The sequence below is a fragment of the Gavia stellata genome, chromosome 2, assembly GCF_030936135.1.
Source record: "Gavia stellata isolate bGavSte3 chromosome 2, bGavSte3.hap2, whole genome shotgun sequence".
Classification (NCBI taxonomy): domain Eukaryota; kingdom Metazoa; phylum Chordata; class Aves; order Gaviiformes; family Gaviidae; genus Gavia; species Gavia stellata.
The window spans coordinates 30,166,568-30,194,281 of NC_082595.1; the positions used below are offsets into that span (position 1 = coordinate 30,166,568).

At 41.0% G+C, this 27,714-nt stretch overlaps 1 protein-coding gene across 1 annotated transcript in view; it reads left to right on the plus strand.

Annotated features, from left to right (window-relative positions):
- PCNX2 (pecanex 2) overlaps positions 1-27,714 on the plus strand; it is a 162,204-nt gene that overhangs the window by 3,950 nt on the left and 130,540 nt on the right. The window contains exons 2-8 of the mRNA XM_059835536.1: positions 2,424-2,629; positions 5,251-5,368; positions 7,696-7,732; positions 8,588-9,877; positions 18,898-19,045; positions 19,214-19,359; positions 20,526-20,619. Of these exons, the coding sequence (XP_059691519.1) occupies positions 2,424-2,629; positions 5,251-5,368; positions 7,696-7,732; positions 8,588-9,877; positions 18,898-19,045; positions 19,214-19,359; positions 20,526-20,619 (2,039 nt within the window). The remainder of the gene's footprint in view (positions 1-2,423; positions 2,630-5,250; positions 5,369-7,695; positions 7,733-8,587; positions 9,878-18,897; positions 19,046-19,213; positions 19,360-20,525; positions 20,620-27,714) is intronic.

Here is a 27,714-nt window from a genome sequence, read left to right on the forward strand (position 1 = left end):
TAACTTAATTCCTCTTCAGCTCTAGCAGATTTGATAGCTTTCACCTATCCGTACCTGGGAACACCAACTGCAGTCATATGACACTTGTACCCTTGTGCAAAAGGCCCGATTCAGAAAATTGAGGGCTTTCCATTTTCAGCTTCATCTTGCTCCCTGCCCACATGAGGAATAAGGAGAAAGCTGCCGGCTTGTACTACTTAGCTTGCCCCGAGATTCAGAGTATTAAGGATGCGCTGACCTTATTATACATAGGCAGGCTTGGGATTGCGAGCACGCACGGCACATACGCGGGGGGAAGCGCTGTGTGTTTCGGGCAGATGGGCAGGGAGGCCACAGGCAGGCTCAGGGCACCGCTCTGGTAGGTCTGGTCACAAGGCAGGGATGAAGACCTGCAGCACTTGGCGTGTTCTAAAACTCGCCTTCTTTTCTACTTAGAAATCTAGGAGCTTCCTTTGATTCTCTCCTGTAGTGTATGCTATGCACGCATAGACTGCGCTACTGGAAGTTTATCTTTGTTGTGTTATCTTGACATTATTCATATAATATTTGTTTAGCTTTATGAACATCGCCTGTAGAGCATTTCTTTTTTAGTGGCTCATTGTGAGCTGTTAATTAATCATGAGCAGTCGGCCTATGCTTTTTTAGTGAAGAGTTGAAGAGATTCCTTGGAAAGTGAACAAATCTCTCTTTTAAACAAATAATTACAGATACTTAGCTATCATTCTTCGTGAAACCAAGCAATTTTTAACTTATGTTTTGCAAATACATTAGTCATAAAACACAAATTCTTCAACCTCATCCACCAAACCTTATACCCTGAGAACATGGCCTTGCAAAACTGATCCTCTCTCTGCACCAGATTCGCTAAATAACAGAAGGGTATGCTTAGTTTCCGTATATACATAGTAGCACGAAGTACTCTTAACAGACTAAGCCTCAACTTGTAGAAACTAATGTCTGTCTTATTAGGGATTGTTAGTAGTACCTACGTACTAAATAGCTTCTCCACTTTTGTGCAATAGATTCCTTGTATATGAATCAGAATAGTCATAAAAAAGGATTTGCCTGAAAATTTTCACATGTGCATCTTGAAGGTATGAAGTTTCACTAAGCCAGAAGCAGCAGGAGAATAGCAACCCACTTGCTTGTAGTAACACAGAGATGATTCAACATACTAATTTCAAGATCAAGATAAATGCAGTGACTTTTTTAGAGATAACTAAGTGTGCCTCATTCCCTTGCCTTCACCTGTGTGGTCAGTGTGGTTTATTTATGAATCTGAAAATAATTTTAATCTTTTACATCCAAGTGCTCCTTGACCTGCAATGCTGATACTTAAAATGATAGATTTAGGCCCAGAGTAAAGACCATTCTTAAAAATTAACTTCAGTAGGCTTTTAGCAAATCCTGAGCATTGAAAACCTTCTTTTTTTTTTTTTTTCCCTGCTACAAATTGTGTGGGGAGATAGTAATGCTTTGTTTAAAAACCAGAAACCTGAGTAGAGATTAAACTCATTGTGAGATTGCAACTGCGTGACAGCAATACGTAAGGGCGTTTGATGGCTATAATGATCAAGGCTTTGGCCCTTCAATTATAACTGCAAGCGTCCATTGCTATAATTTGCCCTTTACTGTAAGGAAGTATTTACATACAAAAATGTTGTTAGTATGTCATGTCTGTGAAAGAACTTTACAGACTGCAGTTGAACTGTAATTAATTTTAATGACTAAGAAATATGGTGTTCATCACAGATCAGCAAACAGATCAGACAGCTGCAAATTAACAATTATGAACTTTAGAAAAAGAATTCAAAGAGGCTGCCTCTCCAAATGCATTTATTAATTTGTTTTGACTAGTCCTGATTAATTATTTAAAACTCTTCCGTGGTAAAGAGACTTGGGAACATGTTGTGAAGTGTTAGAAAAGGGAGATCAAACTACAGCGTTTTACTGTTAAATCATAACTGAGAAGAAGGGTAAGATGACAGAATTTTTCAAAAGGGGTTTCCTGTTTGTAGATAACTAATGTTTCATTTTGTGTCTGTATTTTTATAAGTTCACAGTTTAGGAAAGGCTGCAGCCGCATTATCCTGGGAATGCAGTATTTTAAGAAGTTTTACAGTGTTTGTCTGTTGTGAGATTTTACTGATTTTGTTAAGAAATAAATAACATCCACAGCTAATCAAAAGAAGAGTAAATCTTGTAAAATGGTTTGAAATTTGAACAAATCCTTAGATCTTTTTTGTGAGCAGAACTCAAGTATATGGTATGAAGATGCACTACTTCTTGTGGTTGCAAAACTCAGTAGAGGTACAAATAATAGACAATAAGGAATAAAGAGTTTGAAAATTACTTTAAAAATTTTAGTAGCATCTTCTCAAAATAAACTGTTATGATTATGTCTTCATTATTTCTTTCTGTAGGCTTTTCCAGCAAATGCAGTTACAGTTTTTGTGTACTGCAGCTCGGTGACAGTGTTCTTCACAGTAATAAAGGTGATCAGTTACCGTCTGCACCTTATGTTTGATAAAGGCGAAGTCATTCAACAAAAGATCTCAAGAAAAAATGGAAGGCAATGTAAAGATACAGAGGTCCCAAAAGGAAACACAGTTCAGCCCTCAAATCGTAGGTAAGGTTTTCATTGCACATTGCTGGTACATTCTGTATAACGGATGAGTTTGCACCATGGTTCTGCGTAGCAGAAATGCCTGTTGACTATAGGAAAACTCCTTACAGTTGTGTGAGGAATGGCATTTTTAAAAACCTGCTTAGTGCTTTTATTTTCGGTGGCTGCAGCAAGCTTGTGGTGAAGCAGGCAGAGCTGTGCCTGATTCAGAGGGTGGGGCAGCAGCTGGGCACGATGAAGGTAGTAGCAAGAGACCTGTCTGGGAGATGCTAAAAGATCCTGGAGAAAAACTGTGAGAGGTTTTCTGGGGAAGCCTTAAATGCTTGCTTTTTCCTCTTCCTGCCCTTCTGGGAAGAGGAGAGGAAATGGCACGCACCTGCTTGCAAAGAAAATGCTTTAATATCACAGCTTTTAAAGCCTGGCTCATGTTGCCTTTGTGTGCTTATAGGTACTTCCCTCTCAGATCAAACCCACGTGCATTAAGTTGCTTTTCCCCCTTATGTTTTATTGTGACTGCCTGTGATCCTTCTGTGGTCCTGTTCATGAGGAAAGCTAGAACCGCTTTTATTTCTCAGGGGCGTTTGGTAGGTATTTGCAGCCTCTCTACTGAGGAGCCAAGTACTCTGTCTTTGCTGCAAATAAACAATCAAAGTCAATAAGGCTGCTTCCAGGCTGAGATTGTATTAAAGGTAAAAATAGTATTGGGCTAAAGACTAGTACTCACTTCCCAGATTTGTGTATGTGTAGAATATCTCACTGTAAACTTTCCAGAATAAATGGAGGCCTCTCTTGCTGGTTTTTCAAGCTTTGAGTCACACAAGCAAACGAAGCTGGCAAGCGGCTTCCAGTGTTCCCAAGTGTTATGGCAGATGTGAAAAATGCTGAAACAAGGTACATCCAACAGTGACAGCAGCAGAGAAATGTCCAAACAAAGCTTAAACTGAGTAGGTTTGTTAAAACTACCAGCTTCAACAGAGTTCTGTATAAAAGAACTTACTTTGGGTATTTTTGGTGCATTTGCAGTCGCTACTGCTAGCTCTGTGCAAGCTAAGTAGTATCACGATTGTTTGTGTAGCTCTATGCTGCTGCATTTCTGTCTCTTTACATATGCATGTCTGTGCTACACTCCTGGCAGTGACATTGCTGGGAGTGTCAAGGTCTAGTCTACATCGAGACTCTTCTGAGAAATGCCTCTTACATGTGTCACTAACCATACAAGGTTTTTATTTTAGATTGAGTGATGCCTTTCAGGCTCTATGCCTCTCTAGTTCTCTCCAGCCCACAAAGCTGTTTCCTATTTACAGATATCTGATACAGTAATTTAAAAGGCTTACAGTTGTTCTAGGCTGGTTGAAATTTAAATGGAACCTCAATGTTTTCCTGTTTACTGGCTAACGAAATGAACGCAAACTTTTGTTTTCCTGCCTTTATTTTGGCTAAGAAGTAGAGGTAGAATCACTTAAAATTGGTGTGTTAAATCACATAGCTATTCCTTCTAGGAGGTCCTAGGCACAACAGTCCATTATTTAGTACTTGATCAGAAAATGAAGAACTTAATATTTTGACTAAATGGATGACGGGGGTTTTTAAACAGGCCCTGGTAGTTGGCAGGTTGGTTGAACAAGTTTTTGAAGCCAGCTAACTACAAAAAAAAATTGTGGAAAGGTGACAGAGACCCTCAGGTAAATAATTTTATAGCTTATATACAGCTGTAGGATTTTAAAAATAAGTTTTTTGGGAAAAAAACAACCTCACAAACAAATAAAAAAGCCCAAACCCACACTTTTTGACATTTCACTGTAGTGTCAATTTTTTTAACTGAATTTTTTGTTGTATTATACCCAAGAAAAAGAACATGTTTTGGTTCTCATTAATAAACCTTGTCCAAAAATACTGGCTTATATCCGTGGAAAAGCTAATAGAAAATATGTGTAAAAAGAGTTGTGGATAGTTGAATGCATCCACAAAGGAAATGATCAACAAGTTGCCTATAGCATATGAAATTGGTAATGAGTATATGTTTGCCTTGGCTAAAATCAGAGGAACAACTTTATTTTGTAGTCTAATGATTATGTTAATACACATTGTGTATTGCATTTCAAATAGTTGTTTGATGGGAGGTTTGTAAATAAACAGGCAGTTAGATAAACAATATGTACACAAGGGTACAGTCAAAGGATGTAAAAAGCAAAAATTGTGAAAGGAGTAGCATTTTACTATTATATGTCTAATGAGAAGCCCCGAACAGCCTTTTGTGCCAATAAATCTGTGTGCGCATCAGGCAGGCTAAATGACATTATATACACATAGGGAGTTTGAAGAGATGTCATTGTATTTCTCATAGCAATGCTCTACTTCCTAAGACACCAGAACAATTTTATATTGAGGGATTTTTATTTACTTATTTTTAGCAAGTTGTCTTGGAGAGGAAGGCGGTGCAAAAAGGGATTACAGTATTTTTCAGCCCTGTGCTCTTAGTATTGGAAGGGAAAAATGTGCTGTCGCTTCATTGTGCTGTGCTACTTCTTCCTATTCTGTTATTATTCCTCAGCTTCTTCCCAAAACTCCCTGTGATCCTCTGTGGTAAGAAGCATTGTTTTATTTTTTGTTTGCTTCCTTTTCAGCAATAACACCGGGGATAATGGTGTCATCGGCGAGACCAACCAAAGCGACTCTACCCAAACAATTCACGACAGTTCAAGGGTACAGGCTCTGCACTCACAGAACTCACCTGGAGTAGTGGTTAGTATGCAGTTTTCTGTAATAGTGTCTTCACTTCATGCAGTACACAGCTTACCACACGGAGTTTTGCATTGCTGGGTACTGATCACTTGAAGCGTAGGTCTGCCCTGAGGAGGAAGGGTTGTTCCGTGGATCTACTAGGTATACCACTGCTGTTGGTCAGCCTTGTCCTAAAGGTTTGGGTTTGCAAAGCTGAAGCTGGTATACTTAATTCTGCACTTCTTAGGAGGGCTCTGTCTGCTCTATAGATACCAAATGGCCTTTGTAAGTCTTGCTAAGAGCAACTAGTTGTCATGGCTGCTTTGAGAGAAGGGAGAAGCTAATGCAATCAGAGCAGCCTCAAAGAGATCTGCTCCTGGAGCACTAATAATTTGTTTTTGTGTAACTAGATTTATGTTTATAAAATGAACCTGACACATCTCTTGAGTATTTAAACAAAGCATAAAAAACATTATTTAAATCTAGGAGATGTCTACATGAGGTTAAAAATACATGTATGTGCATTCCATGCCATTGGCCATGCTTTCTAAATCAATAGTGTATGAAGTGATGAAGGGGATGTATGTAGATGTTATTGTTAAAGACAAAATAGGAAAAACCAATGAGAAAGTTGAAGAGTTAAGTGTCCAAAAATTAAGAAACAGAATGAACTCCGTCTGTGTAATTTTAAGCTATTCCCCATGTATATTGTGATAAAATCTTTAATTATGTGATCCCATGCTATTTTTTCCACAGGACTCCTGCCTCAGTCAGTGCAGAGGATGGTTAGTGATCTCTGAATAAGTAGCTATTTGATGCTTCATTCTGTCTTCATATCCCTCCACCCCCACCCCATGTCCCTATTTACTGCAAACTGTTCAAATCCTGGTGTGAATCAGAACTATTTCCTCATTTCCTGGAGTGTTTTTACCTTTTTGTAGCATCTGTATGATTCACAGACATTAATAGTTTTCTTTTATGAAGTAAAATATTTTTCACCTTGTTTCTGTCCCACTCCTAGTCCCCAGCATTCTGGTATTTGTCCATTCTGCAAACCCGTTTCTTCTGGGATCTTGTCCAAGTTTCCCACTTCCAAATATGTAGGTAGGGTCTTGTCAAACCTAGTCTCCTGTTCTTGCTGCCAGGATACCATCATGAAATTTTAGGACATAATAATTATTTCCTCTTGTTTTTGGTGCTTGTCAGCCACAAGAGAGTCACATTAATTTTTCCCAGTAACTTTTTCTCTAGTTATGTGCTTAGGCTGTTGAATTTAGGCTCTTGAAGTGTTCCTCTGGAGTATTGTGTTTAGTTTTGAGCTCCCTAGTGAGTTCCCACAGACATTGACCTGCTGGTGAGAATCCAGCAGAGGCCACCAAGGGGATTGAGGAATGAGGTACGTGATATATGAGGACAGGCAGATGGGTTGTTTTAGCGTTTGTAAGACTAAAATCTTCTGTAAGACTAGAAGAAGAGCTTACTGCTGTCTTCAGCTTCCTATGGAAAGATGTAGAGAAGATTGAGCATGCTCTTCTCAGAGGTGCCTAGTGACAGGATAAGAGACAGTGGCTGCAACTTGCAGCCATGGAAAACTGCAATTAGATCAACTAGATTTAAAGTTTTTTGTGTGGGGGTTTTTTTGGGGGGGGGGTTTGGGGTTTTTTCGTTGATTTGTTTTCGGTTGTTTTTTTTTCCCCCTACCAAGAGGGTGGTCAAATACTGGAAGAAGTTGTCCAGAGAGGTTGTGAAATCTCCATCTTTGGAGATATTCAAAGCTTTTCTGGAGGTGGCCTTGAGCAACCTGCTCTAACTGTACCTGCTTTGAGTGTGTGTGTATGGAGGAGGGGATTTGGACTAAATGACCTCCAAAGCTTCCTTACAATCTAAATGATTCTGTGACAATTTAATGGCTTTGTCCTCTAGTTTTCCATTGAGAAATTGTTAGCAAATAGTGGAGACCAAACTTTTCATTTTAGTACTTTGGAAACACATAGCTGGAAAAGTGGAACAGATGAACACATTCTATTCCTTAATGATTAAAAACAAAATATCTGGATTAGGCACTGCAAAATGTTTTTTTAAAAAAAAAATCTTAATTTTTTTTTTCTTCCCCAAACATCACACACAATTGCAATGATGCAATTTGGAGCATGACTGTTCTATAACCATCTCCCTCATCTACCGCTTGCATTTTGTGCAAGGTACATGTCCAAATTTCAGTGATGTTAAGCAACTTACCAATGTTGTAATTAACCTTTGGTTAGATAGCTGTTGCCTTGATAGATGTTTTTTCCAACAGAATTTAATAAATGCCCATGCTCATTTTGTGTGTTTCTTTTTATTTTTAGGAGCTGCCAACTCGGGAAACTATTGAAGATCTCAGAGGTATCTTAAAGAGATTTATAAAGCCTTTAAATCTTTGTTTAATCATTGCTTGCCACAAAAAAAATGGCACAGAGGACCCCATGGCAGGTTCTGTTGTGCCTTATGTTAAGAGCTGACTGGAAAAGCTTGAGAGAACAAAATCTCAAGGGAATTCTAACAGACTAAGTTTTCTCAGCTGTCAGCCAAGCTGTTTAGGACACAGGCTTTTGGTGAGAATGCAAGTAGCTCTCCCCATTTTGCCATGGGGAGATTAAAGAGCCTTCCCCCCACATTCTTGGGAAGCTCTGTGCCTCTGGAAAGCATTAAACCAGGAAACCAACGCTCAGATCACAACTTAAAGCCCTTCAACATCTTCTGACTGTAGACTCCTGTTGCAACTGTTGACCTTTAGCTTGGTAGTGTATACTCCAGCACACCTTGCTTTGCCTACAGTTCCAGTGCTTGAGATGTCTCAATATATTTCAGTTTATCTCCTTTTTGTTAAGGTTGATTGCCATATCCTATGGGACCATTTAGGAATTGCACGAAGTGTTGTAACAAACTTCTGCCGCACTGGCTTATTCTGTAAAACATTTTAGTTTTGATATTAGCTGTTTCTTGAGCAATTTTGACTATTTTAATTTAAATAGACATGCTGCTACACCTGTCTTGACCTGGCAGGATTCCAGCTTGCTTTTATAGTATTTCATATGCAGCTACCAAAAAAGATCCTTGCTTAGGAACTGTTTTAATCAGCTACATCATCTGTGCTTCCTTTGCTCTGCTCTGGGTCAGATTTTGCTGGCTAAAGATCATGCTTCAATAACGCACAGTGTTCATGTTTGTGAGACTTAACTCCCATATGTTTTTTATTAGGTGTTATGGTATTAGAGGACCAGGCTGCACCACCAGTTTCATCTACCTCACCCTGTATCAAAGCAGATACATTACCTGTTTCTACAGCCTCCGCTTCAGGTGCCACCACATCAGCAATAGTGACAAAACCAGCTGCTACGGAAACTCTTTCTAGTAATGGAATAAATGAAGGAGGAGGGAATGGACAGCCATATGCACAGCATGGATCTCAAGATATTCTTGTGGACAGAGATGTAGCTAAAAACTTCTCCAATATTTCTTCATCAAAAGGTGATATTTTAAGGACTGGAGTTTCTTCAGAGCCATGGGACAGTGAAAATTCAGTTATTTCAGATCATTTGAGTAATCCTAAAAGCTACAAAAGAGAGAAATTGCCAGATGGATTAACTCAGAGAGACTTTACCAGTAACTGCCCACAGTGCAACGCCATTGCAACCAAAGATCCTGAGCATGTGGAAAGCTCTTGCAGTGCTGGTAATACCCATGAGGACCTTGATTGCTCGGACAGTGAGACTGCTGTTGCAGTTGTGGACAACTCTCTTCCTGGAGACCAGCTATGTGAACCCATTAAAATTGTCATCACAATGAGTACTACACCAAACACCACCCTCAGTGACCTAGCGGGCTCTGCCCACCTAAAGGGTCTGGGAACTGAGAGAACGAGCTCAGCCCTCGAGTCTGGTATAGTTACAGCGGGTTGGCCAAGTCAGCAAATTAATGAACAGCTCAGAATCCCCGTTATCACTTTCGACTTGTCTGATGACAGTAAAGGTAAGGCTTGCCCAGAAGTTAGTGGAAGCGAGAGAACTCCAGGAATTTTAAAAGCAGAGCTGTCATCCAACCAATGCTCTGGTTATGAGTCGGGTGATGCAATGAAGGAACGCAGCAACCCAGCAAATTCTCCTTTAGAAACTAACACTTGTTCAGATCCAAATCGGGAGAATGCTTCTGAAAATGTGCAGACCATGGATTTAACTTCTAAGGAAGACCTGGAGAACCTAGACCCGCAGTCCTGTAGAACTGCTCATGAAAAGAGGCACATGCGGGTGCTGAGTGTAGACAGTGGGACAGATGTGCTTTTAAGTAAGAATTTCATGGAGGTATCTGACAAAGAAAAGACCTTACCAACTTCTAAATCAGACCTGGAAGCTAAAGAAGGACAGGTGCCCAATGAATCTAACTTTCTAGAGTTTGTCTCCCTCCTGGAATCCATTAATACCTCAAAGATGAAGGCATCTAATCAGTCCACTGTCAAAATGGAGACGACAAAGGAAAATGGGCTTGTTGGAGGTATGATGCATGGTTTGCAACTCTCTTGGAGTAAAGAAGTTGTGACTAGTTACATTATTTATAGTAGCTTAGCCTGAGTTCTGCAGTAGGGCAGATTCCCAGAGGAGAACTGGTTTTGCTAATAGGGTCAGGGAGGGGCTGAGCTTAGTGAGACAAGGTGATTTAGTGAAAGTGTGATAGTGTCTGCTGCAGTTCTTTGAATATTTTTATTTTCTTAAAGATCTTCCTTTGGAAAACCTAATGCTAACCTCAATAGGTGTCCGATATGTATCTAGTATTCTGTAGTAGAATAGCATGCATGTGGCAGGCTGGATTGTTGGAATACCAAAAATATCATACAAAAATGTGTATAGCTAGCTATAGCATTACACCTGCCCTTGCCCATCTTACCAAGTGCACGTTGAAAAGTTCTCTGTGTGTGCCTGTAAGTATGTAGAAAGCTGGAATTGTCATTGGTGATGGTTCAACTTTTAGCTGACACGTGTGTGTGCACACACGTATTCCTAAACTTCCCGCACAGTTGTGCATTGGTTTATAATTTAAAAAAATAAACAAATACAAACAATCTATTTGTTCTCAATAGGTAAGAGTTTTGATTTTTAGTTGCTTAAAACTAATACATCTTGGTTTTAAGGGGGAAAGTTTGGTGGTTGTTTTCGATGAAACCCCCCAGTATTTTAATGAAAAATGGTATCTTCCCATGCAAGTTCCCATTTAATCAAAAGAGCTTTTCTTTTGACACAAAAAAATCTCAATCAGCTAACTTTAAAACCTATATGCAATCCAATTTATAGCTCTTATATAGAAATATCTGGTTTTAATCTGCATTCTCATTGCTGTTACCTAAGTCTGTGACACTTTTCTGTTAGGAAGGAATATTGTTTGTAGTGTCTTTAGCAGCTCTCTAGGCAAAACTAGCAGGACTGTTTTGTGAGGGTGCAAGATACGGTGCAGTGAAGGCAGGTGCAATCTCAGGATACTTGCCAAATGATTGGTGCAGTCAGTTTAGAATTATAGAATGGTTTGGGTTGGAAGGGACCTTAAACATCATCTAGTTCTAACCCCCCCTGCCGTGGGCAGGGACACCTTCCACTAGACCAGGTTGCTCAAAGCCCCGTCCAAACTGGCCTTGAACACTTCCAGGGATGGGGCATCCGCAGCTTCTCTTGGCAACCTGTTCTAGTGCCTCACCACCCTCATGGTGAAGAATTCCATCCTAACATTTAATCTAAATCTACTCTCATTCAGTTTAAAGCCGTTACCCCATGTCCTATCGCTACATGCCCTTGTAAAAAGTTCCTCTCCAGTCCCCAGCAGATCTGGGCCAAAGTGAAATAAGACAGCCTGTATCTTCCCCTTCTCCAAAACGTTTGGTTTACCTTAGATCCTATAATAAGCTTTTCTAAGACAGCTTAAGAGAATGCAATCTCAATATCTGTTTTGCATGGAAGGTAAAAAATTAATGGTGCTCAGCAGAACAGCTTGGCACTCCGGTTTTACAATGGTATCCCTGTCCGTAAACAGGCTCTAGGAAGTCTCTGCTCTCCTGGCTTATTCCTGCAAGAACCTTCCATTACATGAAAAACACACAGCTGATTTCAAAGTTTGTAAACTTTTTAAAAGCAAATGTGAAATTCATATTTTTATCTTGTTTAAAAAAGATTAAGTAGCTGGTTTTATTTTCTTGATGTGTCACCTATCTGTAGATTGTTTACCTTTCACTTTGCCTTTCCTAACTCTTTCCTCTTACCTGTCTTATCAATTACATTAGACCCCTATCTCATTCCATCTCTCACTTGTGTCCTTTTTTCCTTCCACTTTATATTTCTGTGCCTTCTCTTTCCCTGTTCATCCCTTGTCAGTTTAGCCACTCTACATCCCTCCTGTGCGACCTCCTTGTTTGCCTTCCTCTTCATACTGCTTCTCTCTCGTCTTCCCCTCTGTTTTTCCTAGCAATCCACACTGTTGCTTTTCTAGCCTTTTCCACTCTCTTGAGCTCACCTCAAGCTGTTGCCTCCCTACAGCTTGCATTTACTTCTCCTGTACTTACGCTCCTTGCCATTCCCTAGTCAAATTTTGCTTCTCCTAGGCCTGGTGCCTCTCGTCTGTTCTATCTCGCCCATCTCTCCCGCCTTCTCAGACTCTTTGCTCTGCCGAGCAGTTTCTGTCCTGCTCCATTGAGTTTATCAGCCTGCCCGGCTGGCTCCGCTCCATACTCCCTGGTTTTCTAAGGCATGTGCTGAGCAAGCCCTGCTTTTCACCGGAGCCTGCTGAGCTGATCCCCTGCTGAGCCCAGAGAGCCCTGCCAGGGCCCTGGGGTGCAGCCGGTCGGGTGCAGGGTCACCACCCTGTGCAGCGGCACGTAACAATATTAGGGTCGTGGCAAGTGGATTGTGATCTTTGCTGCTCCTCAACCATAAAAAAGAGTATTACACAGTAATTTGACTTCTATGTGGTGTGAAGTAGCTGGAAAAGAGAAAAGATAAAAATTTTGGAGGTAAGTTTTTAAAAAAAAAAGTGCCGCTAATCTGCAAAAGGCTTTTAGACAGGTACCCTCAGATAATAGGAATGGGGAAGATTGCCACATAAAAGGAAGCAATGGGCAATCAGAATAAATCGGACTCATAGATTCCACAGTGACAAAAAACCCAACAAACCGAAACTTTATTAATGTCTGTGTAGTTATTGTGGTTTAGATCTGGCAAATGAGATTCTTACTGGAATCTAACATTCTGAGGAAACAGGAGGATTCTGCTGTTCCCTCAAACCAAGCTGTTACTTAAAGCGACCTGAACTGAACTTCCTACTTTCCTATTTTCTTAAGTCCATACATTTGTGAGGCGGTGAAGTTGAGCTGCATATACGTATAATTAAGCAGCCTTGCTCATTTCTGGCATGGGCCCAGCAACTGTCACCCTGGGAAGGGAGCAGGCTGGGAAGAGGGGTGTGCTGTAGGAGCAGGGATGGCGGCTGTGGCTCCTGTTGCTGCGAGGTGTCTCCTGCACCTCGGACCAGTGCTGTGGGGAAAAAGGAGATTCAATCTGAACTCCTTAAGCTAGGGAGAGGTAGTTCGAAGGCAATTATTTTTAAGAGCAAGTAGGCTTTGTTTTCTAGCCTAGTCAGAACACGCTGTTTGCTAAAATAAATTACTGTCATTGCTGGCAGCTTCCCCACAGTAAGACTGGATTTTAGGAATGAGAAAGCTTCTAATTTGTTTACAGCCTTGCAATTACAAATATGCTTTAACAAAAGAGCATCTTAGAACAGATCTGAATAAACATTATTACCACATTAAAGTGGTTGTTAAAAAAAAAAAAGTGTGTGTGTAAGACAGTGCAAGCCAAGCTATGCACCAGTTGTTTTGAGGGAGGAGGTTGGTTGTGTTTGTTTTCTGTTCTTTTAATCTTGCAAACCGCCTAATTGGCAAAAGCTAATAATAGATGCCTGGTCCAAATGAGCGTGAAATGCACCCCAAAAAGGTGTTTATTAGGCAATGTGAGAAACTTGGCAAATTCCTGGAAAGCTGGATATTCAGAGCTGTGTGTAAGAAAGCTGACATTTTGCATAATTTGGAGAAGGCAGGGAAATGTGCTCATCAGAACAGTCTTGCAAGTGAGTGAATGTTGTGGATGGGTCTTTGTTACGGGCGCTCCCTCACAGAACTTGTGAGTTCTGTGGAAACAGAAGAGATATCATCCTGACCATGTAAGCCTTTGCCAGTAGACAGCTCAGTAAAATGCAGTACAAGAAAATTAAAGCCTTGCTTTATGCTGCCAAGGATGCCAGATTTAATGTGTTAAAATACAGGACATAAAAAAGCTGTCTAAGAGCTGTTCTGTTGCCACCCCACCTCGTCTAGATCGTGAGAAAGTACCACTGACACTGTTGCTAAAAAAGACTTTCAGGCCAGTGTCCTTTCAGTTTTGAATCAAACTTGTACCACCCACATAATGAAAGCCTGTTGAAGGGCAACTGCAAATTTTCTTCAGTCTTTGAGAAGCATAAGGAAAGCCGGGTTTATTGGCTGCTTTGGGTCCCTCTGACATGTCTGGAGCTGAGGAAGAGCAGCAGTGCATCAGACTTACACAGGGCAAAAACTCATGAATGTCCCCTCTGGCACAGCTGGCTTGTAATCTAGGACAGGCAATGTTATCACCCAGGGAGCAAAGCCCACCGTGGGAGTGGTGGGGACTGACGCGGCAGAACCTAAACCAGGACTACGTGGCCTGAATGTAGATGTTTTGCAGGCTCTTTTTAGAAAAGGTACTCATCATTCTGGGCAGTGCACAAACCACAGCCTCGAGTGAGTTCTTCTGGATCCCAAGCAATTACCCTTCTATAAAAAATTAAAACATACTCCTGTGGATATTTTTAGACTCCTCAGGTTTTTTTTCCCCTGCATGTCAGAAAGAGGGCTGTCGCCTGCCATGTAATCATGGGGAAGGAGGGATCTTGTGCATTGAGTCATGAGCCCAAATGACAGCCGTGGTTGGAGGCGACAGCAGGGGAGTTTGCTGGCAGGCAGGTAGCCCCTAGGACACAAAGCCCTGGCAGGTGCTAGCTCTTCTCTCGGAGCAGCTGTGTGCCATCCCTGACTCTCATGCCACAAAGAGACCCTGTGGCATTTGATGCCCCTCCTTGGATGAGGAGGAAATGGAGTGCAGAACTCGATTCTCTAGATCCGATACTCAATGTTTAAGGCTTAATGGGTTGAGATTTTAAAATTTCAGTCTTTAAATCAAAGAGATAATAGTATGTTTGAAGGCAAGGCTGACACCTGTAAAGAAACTGTGAGGTTATATCAGAGGGTCTGATATGTGTTCTGGCATTAATTGTTAGGTATAATGATTAGACTACTTACTTGAGACCTCAAAAATCTTGATTTTATTCCCAGCTCTGCTGCTGGCCTAGGAGATTGTTTTGAGCGAGTCACTTCTGTGCTGAAGTCTCCCTGTCCTGTAACAGGTACAGTGAGTATCGCTAGTTTTTCCTATCACTTCAAGATTAATGTGGTGATCCTGATTAATGGATAATCCCATGTGCTTCTTCCATGTCCATGTTGAACTTTTGTAGCAACTCTTGGACTGCGTCGGGTTCCCTGGGCACTCCCGTTGTTTGGTGGGTGATCAGCTTTAATGTCAGATTTTTGCTTTTAATGTGTTTGTGGCATAATAGGCAAATTTGGGTTGAGAATAAAGTACATAAGCTAGATGTTTCTGCTAAAGCAGTCAGTGAAGAAAGGGTTGGGAATGGTCCTTATAATATGTTCTCCAGAGATATGAATGGGGCAGTTCACAGCTTGCAGAGTCTTTGTTTCATGCTGGTACTAAAAAGAGCATAGAGTGATTTGAAATCAATTATCTCTGTGGCCAAATGGGCAACAAATATATTTTAAAGTGAAACTTTTCTATTTTGGAGCGTAGCTTTGTGGATGGAATTAGATTCTGTAGCAGAGCAATTAATGAACAGAATAGACTCAGGCTTAATTAGCTTAATTCTACTTGACCAGATTTCAAACCAGATGGCATTTGAAATTATGACAACAGTGGCATTTTAACTTACAGGAGTGAGTTGTGGAGACTGGGATATGCAAGTAAAAGACGAGGAAAAACATCTGGAAGACTCTGGAGAGAGGGCACAAAATATTAAAAATATTTTGGAGAAAAGTTACAGAGCAGTAAAATTTTATTCTAATTACCTAATAATAAGGCAACTTTAAAGTTGAGCTACGCTGATAGTTGGTTATTGTCATTACTATATGTACAAAGGCTGCTCCATTTCAACTGTAAAATTTTTTTCAGCCTCTTCCCAGTGTGGACCAAAGGTCTGTCTAAAAAGGTGATTTGGGATACCTAAAATCTGTTCCACAAATGAAAAAGTTACAGGGCAAAGGAAATTTTGGTAGTGTAACTGCATTTAAATTAGGAGCTTATTTGTCAGTGTTGGGGTGTTATGTTTTTAAGTAATGTTGCTATGCTGTAACAACTCTTTAACGCTGATAAAAACATTTACAGGAAGTATCTTATACCCATATGGGACATATAAGAAATGTTTACCTTGGTAAGGATTTTATCAGGACAACTAAAGGATGTGTCTTGTGCTCAACCAAAATACGAAAATGTTGTACAGGCCAAAACTTGGTTGTTTGTGCAGGACTCTTCTGAATCACCCTTCCCCAAGCCTGACTTAGCCATGAATCCTGATAGTTACGCCTTACATATGAGTCATGAGGCATATAATTTCCAGATAAATTATGAAGTTACTTGCAGAGCCTGGGTCTGAATTTGGGGTTTCTGCGAGCCCAGCCGTGTGCACACTGGACATGTGTGGAGCGGTGGCTCAGGGTAAATGGCTCTGGTAGGAGGCCACAGGGAAGGTGCGGGTATACTGCTGTGTTGTGCTTTTTACTCTCCTTTTGCTCTTGGAGAGGGTTTTTCCTAGTAACTTGAGCTTTGCCAGCACAATTTTCATGCAAGGAGCGTTTGGTGACGTAGAGCTGATTACGTACCCTGGCAGAACACTCCTAGTCTAGACACCTCTATCTCCATTTAAATACTGAAGTTGTAAGCCACTCAGAAGAAAATTGAGTAATAATCATGAAAACCAGGCACAAACCCATCATGGCCCACCTTTCCAGTGCTGGAAGTACTTATCACCATGGTGTTGTCTGATTGGCATATAAAGCCTGTAAGAAGTAGTACGCTTATGTTTTTATTATTATGACTCTTTACCACTGCAGGGAGAAGAAGTCTGCAAGGCTTGTGGTTTGGAATGGAAAAGAGAGGAGCATTTTCTAAAACCACTAGATAATCAAATTAAAAAATCTTTTTAATTGTTCCAGCCCTAGAGCTAGTTTTGGGCAACATGGGACCAATTAGATTATTAAAACCATGGTTCCTGATCTCTGTCAATTACTCTTAGAGTTTGAACAGCCCAAGCCTTTAGGAAGGTGATTTCGATTAGGTGTCTGTGGCTCCGTCACCTCCCTCAGGTACAGTTACATCATTAAGGGGATGCTTCAGTAATGCCACAGTTAAATAAGGCACAGTTTCTGCTTACCATGGAGTTTAAATCTTTAATTAGGAAAGGCAAAAAGTGTTGTCCGCTCCCCTCCCCGCTTTTTTTTTCCCCTAGATGGAAGAAAGTAAGTCTGGAAGACTTACTGAATTTTGTCTCCATGCACAACAGATATAAAAGATTTCCCTAAACCAAACTTACGCTCCTTGTATTTATTGCACGAGAAGTCAGGATCCTTGGTCATCATGTGCTACAGAAAGAGAGCAGGAGACTGGGAACATTGGCAGTGTTGTAGTGAGATTCTTTTTTTTCCTCCTTGCGGAGGCTGAAGGAACGCTGCTGCTCCAAGCAAGAGTTACACGGTGTCTTTATCCCTACTGCCTGTTGCCTCTCGCTTCTGGTACCCTGGCTGGTGAGTGTCTGGGGCCTCAGTGAGACTCATCAGGCTGGTGCTGCTTGCTGTGCTTCACATTGAGGGCTGAGACCTGCTGGAACAAGATGTGGTGGTACAATTAAAGTTGTTCTTATGCTTTTGGATCCCCCCCCAAAAGTAAGTGTGAAGTGTCTGCAGTGAAAAGTGGTTATGTGCAAGTGTCTGAGGCTTTAGGCTATTAGAGGGGTGTGTCCTGTGACTTGAAACTGGTGTAGAGATGTCTTAACTCCTGAAGGTAGGTTGGTTTGTAGAAGTAATGTGTTAATAGATCAGCTGCTGATACAGTTGGAGGAAAACAAGACAGGTGATCTGAAAGGTCTGCATATCCAAAAGCTTGTTTGCTTTTTTCAGTTATATCCGTTGGCCTAATAAAAGATATTACTTCGCTCTACAAGCCTTGAATCTGTTTTATCCTTAGACGATCTTAGCTATGACACCACTATTTCTTGACTGGTGACTCTTGCAGGTTAGGATGGTAATTGTATTGGTAGGAAATATGGTTTAACAAAAGGAATTTTTTGTGGGGGGAATGTCTGTGTTTTTTTTCTTGATGATTAAATTTCTAAGGCATTTAAACAGCAGGTATTGCAAGAAGTCTGGCTAAGTATGTTTCAATACACCTGCATAGTGCAAGAAGCTACAGGACTCACTGAAGCATCTCCAACAAGCACCACAAAAACCTTTCTTCTTGTCTTTCATTTAAAGCATTTAATTGTGCAACTGCACATGGGGGTGATGAAATCACTGTCTTAGTTGCACTTTAAAATCCTAACAGACAATTTTTTTAGTTTACAGTCAAAGCACAGTTGCAAAATGTTTCACTTTTCAACATGAATGTTAGTAACTAAAAGAGACTATTGCTTGAAAGTTGTACACATATGCATAAGTAAATGACATATATGTGTAGAGAGGTAATATAAATATAGTTGGTATTCAAATTGGTGTTCAGAGTAGTACAAATCAGACAAATGCATCATGTATGTTCCAAAAACTACAGTTCTGTATTTTCCAAGCATAGGAGGATCTACTGTGAAATTGTTTAGCCAGTTTGTCCTTTGTCCTGCATCAGGTGGGTGGCTGGTGGGGAAGAGGGATTAGGCAGCTACCTGCTTTCCCTTCCAAGAGCTCTATTTCCTTTGAAGGTGCTGCTTTCCCTTTTGTAAAAAGGGAATGGGCCAGTGCTTCTGCTTTTCCGCTGCCAGTATATACAGCTTGGGAACAAATTACGGCCCCCAGGGAAGCAGCGTTTTACCAGTCTAGGTTAGGGACAGATTGCTTCCCTCTGAAACAATAGGAGAAGCAGGGCAGAAATTCTCTCTCGTTTGTCCTTTGCTTCCCACAGTCTGCTCTTGAAACAACCCATTCACACAGCCTGCTCAAGTCAGAGTACCTCTCATCCAGATTTCTGTGATTGTATTGTTTTAAGTAATTTTAATGTTTTCCATAAACACTGCAGTAATTACTAGCTTTTAGCTTTTCTCTTTTAGATGCTCTTGTTCAGTAGTTAGTGAATGAAACTCTTGTCAGTCATCTGTGGAGAGTGGCTCCACTTCGCTGCCCTGTTTTCCAGATAGCCAGATGACGGAGAGAAAAGAAGAAATGGTGGGAACAGAAAAGCACTGTGAGCAGCTTCCTAAACAGGAAAGATCAGATGTACAAAGCCAAGATCGTGCTAGTACTAGTCCGGTGCTACCAGAGTCTGCCAAATTTGCAGCACTGTAAGGCCAGTTTACTTTACAATTTTGTACTTCAAAGATATGATGTAAACTGTTTTGTTTCACTGAGTAGAAATGACATAAACTTTTAATTAACCTCTCTTTCTTTTTGTTTTATTGAGAACAAGAAAAAAGTTCCTCATAGTAGTTTTGAAACATTTTTGTGTCAAGTTACCAGGGCAACAGGCAAAGGCAGATAATCTACCGGGTAACTTCTCAGCAAGACAGTTCTGTCTTGCAAGTAATAAGCGGACCCGAGGCGTCTGTGCAGGATGAGCTATCCGTGGATGCAATGCACGTGTTCATAGATGAAAATGGTGAGTCTCTGTAGTTGGAATAATTACAATGTGTTCTAAAGAAACTTTAGATGCCCTGGAAGTATATTTCTCTTGTCTGCTACCAATTGCATGTTTTTCTGTGTGCATGAAAGAAAAGGGCTTAGTAATTTAAAGTCAGATCAGCAGTAACTAGAGCTTTCGAAGTCCACCAGCAACCATCACAGACCTGAGGCTTACACAGTGCATCAAGTTTCTCTTCCAGGCATCATCCTCAAAAAATGCTGGCTAGGCAAGAAGACTAATTCTGTCTTTGCAGAAGAACCCCTGGTACTTTCTGCCTGGTGAGGAGTTTTGCACTGGCCTGGCTGGGCAAAACATTCCTCCTTTTTACTGTTTTGTTCTTCAGCTGGCTCAGACCGAACTCTCTCTGATAGTGTGGTGGTTGCTGTTGTTCGGAGTTGTGGTCTGCTGCCCCTTTCAAGAGAATTAATGAGTCACCTAGTCTTGCCCCATGCCTGTGCTTGGTATGCCGCTGCTCTGCAGCTATTCCTGGAAGCTGAAGCTATAATATACTTGGTGGTGGTTTGTTTAAACTCCGTGTAGTGCACTGTGAGGTACTGGCCCGTACCTCTGAAAGGCAGCTGTCCCGAAAGCTGCCTTCAAAACCAGTGTGGAATGAGTGTTCATGGTAGCTGGGTTCATGACCCCAGAGTTGCTTTGGTTTTCTGCCAATGCCTCCTGGCCCTGCTTGCATCCCTGTAGCTCTTGGTGTGCTGTGGGGCTAAGAGCAGCAGCTGCCAGTCAGGCAGATGGCATGACCTCTGGGTCAGGGAGGGAGGGAGTATCAAGGCTACATTTTTAGCAGAATTTTCCCCTGCTCTGTACCTCCTGACCTCACCTTTGTGAACCGAAAGAAAAAAAATTGGATGATTTTGCATTTTACAGTGAACTTACATTGTTAGATGGGCTTTGCATTTACTTTACATACCTTTCAAATTTTCACTGTAACTTCTGTGTTTTGATTTGTCTCAGGTTTTCAGTTGTTCAAATGTTAATTTGCTTTCTGAAGTCTAAAGTAAGCCTAATGCACAGACTGAAAACTGTATTTATAAATGTGCCTGACCTAAAATGTATTTTTTATAAACTTTGTGTGTAAAACAAATGACCATATCACTGAACTGATTTTTTTCCTCTATTTTCTGAAGGAGAAATTAGATCCTGTTATTTAAAGGCTGGCTGTCAGAAGGAAGGAAATTTTCGACATCAGCTATCAAATTGTGATTGTATTTCAAATGCTCAGTAAGTAAGCCCTTATTTTTAGAAATGTTAAAAGTTTTCATTGCTGTTGTAGCTGCTGACTGTAGCTGTGAAAGATGCATGTGAAGAGGTGTACTGGAGAATAAATGTGCTAACCTCTTCTAGAGACGTCAAAACATGCTTTTTTTTTTTGTGCTGAAACAGTGACTGCTTTGTCAGAATATTGATAAGGAAAAGTGAAAAAAACAGAACTATCCAGCGTGCTTTCGTTACTTTCTGGGAATAGCCAAAGTCAAGTGTGGTGATTATAAATAAGATTGTAAATAAAACAAAGTAGGTGGGACTGTTACCAGCTATTCTTTCAACCTTGTCTACTCACTTCCCATGCCTGCTGGGTCCTTTGTAGATTTTCAGTGCTTTATCAGTATCAGCCAGTGACACTGCTTCCTGTGGATTCTAGCAGCAGAGCCTTTCACCTTGCATGAAATCTCTAATGATAGTTTGCCACTCTGAAAAGGTGGCAATTTCCTTTTTTCAAAGGTCTTTTTGGATTATCCATGTAAATTCCATATTCATTACTGTGGTTTCCACACTATCCTATGTGATCTGTTGTTTGCATATCTGTAAAAAGAATTTTAACTATTCTTAACTATTTTTATCAAATAATTTTGTTTTTCATACTATTATACAGCATTTGGGCAAGTTGAGTGAGGGGGTGAGGGGTCATTGTTAATAGTAAATATTGTTCTTCAAGTGTTTGGCTTTCAGGGGAGACTTTTGAAAAACTTGGTCCCAAATTAAGAACAGTGTTAGCATTTTAGATAGAATACTATTATGAGAGACATGAGAATAATGCTTTTAGTAGTCAGTGAGAGAAGATTAAAAAAAATATTTCAGTTCATCTACAGTAGAAATGATCTGTCTGTCTTTAGGAAAATAAAAAACCCCAACCTGGCAGAGCTCAGTTTTGACCTAAGATCAAACATTTTACTTTGGGGTTATTTAACTCTTGCAACTCTCTTCGTTTCACCTTGCACAGAATACTCCTCTCCTCCCCCATCATACAACTATGAACTGGAATCTGTCCTACATTCAGAAATAGTTTACTGTCCCCTCATGTTTATCTGTTAATCTGGTTTTTATCAAAAGAATCACAGAATGACAGGGGTTGGAAGGGACCTCTGGAGATCATCTAGTCCAACCCCTCAGCCAGAGCAGGTTCACCTGGAGCAGATTGCACAGGAACGTGTCCAGGTGAGGTTTGAATATCTCCACAGAAGGAGACTCCATAACCTCTCTAGGCAGCTTGTTCCAGTGCTCTGCCACCCTCAAAGTAAGGAAGTTCTTCCTCATGTTTAGATGGAACTTCCTATGATCAAGTCTGTGCCCATTACTTCTCATCCTGTCACTGGGCACCACTGAAAAACAGACTGGCCCCATCCTCCTGGCACCCACCCCTTGAATATTTATAAGCCTTGATCCCCCTTCAGTCTTCTCTTCTCCAGACTAAAAAGACCCAAGTCCCTCAGCGTTTCCTCATAAGAAAGATGTTCCAGTCCCCTAATCATCTTGGTAGCCCTTTGCTGTACCCCCTCCAGCAGCTCCCTGTCCTTCTTGAACCAGGGAGCCCAGAACTGGACACAGTACTCCAGATGCGGCCTCACCAGGGCAGAGTAGAGGGGGAGGATAACCTTCCTCCACCTGCTTGCCAGACTCTTCTTGATGCACCCCAGGATGCCATTGGCCTTCTTGGCCACAAGGGCACATTGCTGGATCCTGGTCATCCTGTTGTCCACCAGGACTCCCAGGTCCCTTTCCACAGAGCTGCTCTCCAGCAGGTCAGCCCCTAACCTGTACTGATGCATGGGGTTATTCTTCCCCAGGGGCAGTACCCTACACTTGCTTTTGTTGAATTTCATAAGGTTCCTTAGAAGAACAATCTTCCTTCTCATATATGAAGTCCTTCTGTATTTGTCTTTGCTAGATGCTTATGTGACATCTCTGTTTTCCTGTACTATGTTAAGTGCTGGTTTTTTATTTGTGGTTTGCAGACCTCTAGGGATGTGAATTATTTTTCAGGGATCTGCTAAACATTGTTAACAAAAGCAAGTTCAGATCTTCTTTGCAGCCATTTATATGCACCTTTGCCAGAAATCTCGGAGTACAGTGACAGTTCAGACTGGGGAACAGAACAAATCAGCAAAGATGAGCAGGTTCCCAGGACGGTTTCTGTATGGGAGTCAATGGGAAGACAGAACACAAGAGCTTTTCCAAGAACAGAGCAGTGTGAAGGAAAGTACAAAGCAGAAGTTCGCATGAAAAACAAGGAAAGGGGACAAGGAAGCGTAAAGCGTCCTCAAGTTGGTTTTTGCAAAGGCAGTTTGTAATATGTTTAGGCTAGAAAGATTAGAGAGAGCTGTTTGTTCAGTGGGTGGTTCCTACCATCTGTGCATAGATTGAAGGGTAGCACAGGAAGGGAAGGGTTTTTGTTTTTTCTTCAGGTGTTTACATTCAAGTAATTTTGTATTTAGACATTATGGAACATTTACAGCATATAGAAAATAGACGGGCAAATCTGCTTTAAAGACAGTTCAGGAATGAAGCATATTTCCTTCCCCCTTTCCCCTATCCCCATCTGCAGGCTTGCACATCACTTATGTCAGGTTAGTTTCTTATCCATGGTTAAAGATAAGCCAAGTAATCACAGTTATTAACTAATGATCTTTTTATTACTGAAGGAAAAGAGGCGTAATCAGCGATCGCTTCAGTTACAGTCTCTTCTGTATGTCTGTCTGTGGAGAGCTCTTGACAGAAATTATTCCCTTGAGGGCGGGCCCTCTAGTGGAGACGTTCATTGTGCGAGTAGTCCATACCAACAGGAGATGCTGCTGTTATGAAAGGATATTAGAAAAGAGACATGGAAAGCACCTCTGAGATGTCCTTGGCTTTTATTTCCCAGCCCATCAGAAAGTTAACTAAGGAGAAGACAATGACTCTCTGACAGTACTACTTCATGAGTTCTTGAGACGGTTCAGAAGCAACAGCTTTAGTCTTGGTGTCTGAATCCATTAATGAGCCATCCAAATTAGATTTGATGAGGTCAAAGGATGCAGGAGAAAATTAATGCCTGGACATAAGAGGTGGCATCCTCCTTGAATAGGAGGGGCAGGGTTTTGATCTCGGGGACCCCAGATTTCAGAATCTAGAATAAGCTTATGGAGAACAATAGGTAGGTCTGCAGTAGATGTGTATAAGCTCTTAAAACAGTTTTCACTGATCATGCTTGTTTTATAGTGTTAAGATTAAGGTGCTCCTGAAGGGAAAATGTCCCAGCTGAGTTGAGCCAGTGGAGTAACTATGTGGATGTGCATGAACCATGCCCTGATGTGCTCCTCTATGAGGAGAACTGGCCCAGGCCAGGTGATGCTAAGAGGCCTCTTGCTTTGGGGGTGTTGTTGGGAGCAGCAGCAGATCAGAGGTGCTGGCATGCTAGGAGCTGTGGCATTTCTGGGTAACACTGCAGCTGGTGAAGGGAGAAGGAGTTTTGACTGGGGAGGGTATGAACTCTGGCTGGTTTGTCAAGAGTAATGTAATTGCCTTATGAATTGGTCATAGGTAAATACCTTTTTACTAAGTTATGCAAAACTGGAGAAGGTATTCAAATATTACTCAAAGGAAGCCATTAAAGAAAGCCTTGAGGCAGACTAACTAATCTTTAACGATCTTAAATTCTAATTACAACTTGCCGTTTCTATGTATTGAGTCCTACTATTGTCTGCTCCAGTAGTAAAGTCTTAACTGGTCTGGCATTTCACAACAGATTATTAGGAACTGAAATTAAAGTAGTACTTCTATGGCCTATAAACATTGTATCTTATGTTCTTAGCATGGCTTCTGAAATCCATTTCTCACAAATAATGCAAAATCTTAACAATGCCGCGCTGTCACAGAAGTGATGTTGTATTATGGTTGGTTTTTTTTTTCTTTGCTTTTCATGCTTCCTGCTCTTCCTTTGCTTGTAAAGGGCTAGGTTGACAGCAATGGATTACAATGTGCCAGAGAAAGCAGATCTCCAAGTTTGAAGGAGTCTGTGCTTTCTTCCTTCAGAGGCTCCTTGACACTGGAAGCAATACTGTATGAGGGAATTATACTTTGTCTTGTCAAGTATCAATGGTCCATTACCTCTTTTTGGCTCTGCAGTGTTGTGAGATGATCTTTGGAGTATTCTCCAGTTTATCGATGTTAATATATATTCCACCAAATTCTAATTTTTCTTCTTTTTTTTGTTTTTTAGTTGTTTGCATTTTCAACTACAGTAGTTGTCCTAATGAAAGATATTACCTGTACCTGCAGTCCTTGTCCTAGAAATTTTCAGAGCTTCTTAAAGCATAAACATTATTAATAATTTCTAAAATTATCCCTTAATTCTGCCAAAGGTTACTGAGAATTAGAATTGTTTCAAATTGTCTCCATATTTGTCTCTCACTGGTCCAGCAGTCCAGCTTTTACGATATTTAAAAACTTAAGTTAGCGAAGTTAAACTTAAAGGAGGTTTTTATGTTGTAATGATCACCAAAAAAAGATAATTCCTTTTCCATCTTAATCCTCCACTTTACCAGGTGATTCTTGTTACTGAGTTTGGTAAGCTATTTAAACATTGGCAGGTAGCTAATCCCCCAATTATTGTCCATGTAATTACCCTCACCCCACTTTTGTCTGTTATCTTGCCAGCAACACCTCTTGCCAGTAGTCCCTGTGGAATGGGTTCCCTGCTGAGCTAATTGCCTCTAAATTTGATGCTCCCATTACCTTGCCAACTTTACCACTAGCCATAAATTGCTTTGTGACAGGCTTTGACAAGACAAAGTGTAAACTGTATTCTCAGCTCATGGATTACCTTAGAAACTAGCTACAGAAAGACAATTTGAATCTGTTTTGGAGTGAGAAATTGGAAATCGCTTTCTCATCCTGAAAACCATTCTTCTGCTGCATTGCATTAAGTTCTTTACCAGCCCTTGTCTCTCTTAGAGTGAATCCTTAATGTTTCTATGCTATGTGTTTTGAGTATGTGCTTGGCTTCTGGGAAGGCACATAAGGATGAGAAAGTTCACATTTGTGTAAAACAAATGACTGGTATAAGTATGAACTGCCTTTCTGCAATGGTTAGTTTGACTTCTTGCCAAATGACTACTAGGTTTACATCTTACTTGGATAGAATAGTTACAATTTCAAGTTAAAATTCTTCCCATTAGATTGGTGATACAAAGTAAAACCCACAATCATTAACAAGAACACATCCTTAAAAAAATGAGCAGAAAGAATGTAGACATTAAAGCATTGCTAGAGGTGTATAGCTGTTTTCTGGGGTCAGGAGAAACAAGTTGGAGTTAATAAATGTCTTACAAATAAGGTGGTGTCACTCTGACACACCTTTTCTGTCTGCCACTCTGTGACAGAAAGCAGACATTTCCCAGGAATTTCTTTCACTACCTTCAGTGTCCCTTGTAGTTAAATAACTGAGTCAGTTTTGATAAGCAGTCAACAAGTTCAATGTGACCTATCATGTTATCTAGGCATTGCATTTAAAGTGGCTCATAAATATCAGTGAAAGCATAAACCCCTAAAATTACAGTAATTATAATAGTAGAATTAATGATTTTTGCATGATCAATGCCACTATATAAATTTAACAGTGATCATATATTCTGTGCATACTTGCTGTACAAGGCTAATATATTTTTAAATGTTTAGCTACTGTTCTAAATGCGATTTCTTTGCATACTAGGGCTCTTGTTTAGAAGGTTGAGCACCTTCAGCATGTGTGTACATACATATTGAAGAAAAACATGTCAGTAATGTAGCTGTCCTCAACATGTGTATGAAATACTGCTCTATCTTTCTAAATTGTTTGAATATAAGAGGTTGATTTGTAGGCATGTTGTCCTTCTTGGTTTCACATCTGTGAAAAACTGTGTTCAACTAATGTAAACTGTTGCAGTTTCTTTTCTCAAGTATCAAGTACTAGAATAATATACTGCCTGAATGTATAGCCTGTATCTGCTTCCTTCACTTATGTTGTGAAAGACAGAAAAATTAAGCTTACAATAAACTTGAGGGCACTAATGTAACACACTTTACTATTTTGGTAGTTTCTGTGTAGTTTTGCTCCTACCAAAAATGTACTCTAAATTTTTACCATGTGTAAAATTGTGTTCTTAGTAATAAAAAGAATAGTGCTTGGAGAATCACTAAGGTTGGAATAGACCTGTAAGATCATCAAGTCCAACCATCAACCCAACACCACCATGCCCATTAAACAATGTCCCACAATGCCACGTCCACACGTTCCTTGAACACCTCCAGTGAGGGTGACTCTACCACCTCCCTGAGCAGCTTATTCCAGTGTCTCACCACTCTCTCACTAAAGAAATCTTTCCTAATATCCAGCCTGAATCTCCCCTGCTGCAACTTGAGGCCATTTCCTCTTGTCCTGTCGCTAGTCACTTGGGAGAAGAGACCAACACCCACCTCTCTGCAACCCCCTTTCAGGTAATTGTAGAGAGCGATGAGGTCTCCCCTCAGCCTCCTCTTCTCCAGGCTGAACAACCCCAGTTCCCTCAGCCCCTCCTCATAAGACTTGTGCTCCAGACCCCTCACCAGCTTCGTCGCCCTTCTCTGGACACGCTCCAGCACCTCAATGTCCTTCTTGTAGTGAGGGGCCCAAAACTGAACACAGGATTTGAGGTGCAGCCTCACCAGTGCCGAGTACAGGGGCACGATCACCTCCCTACTCCTGCTGGCCACACTGTTTCTGATACAGGCCAGGATGCCGTTGGCCTTCTTGGCCACCTGGGCACACTGCTGGCTCATCTTCAGCCGGCTGTCAATCAACACCCCCAGGTCCTTTTCTGCGGGGGAGCTTTCCAGCCACTCATCCCCAAGCCTGTAGCGTTGCCTGAGGTTGTTGTGACCCAAGTGCAGGACCCGGCACTTGGCCTTGTTGAACTTCATACAGTTGGCCTTGGCCCATCGATCCAGCCTGTCCAGATCCCTCTGCAGAGCCTTCCTACCCTCGAGCAGATCAATGCTCCTGCCCAACTTGGTGTCGCCTGCAAACTTGCTGAGGGAGCACTCGAT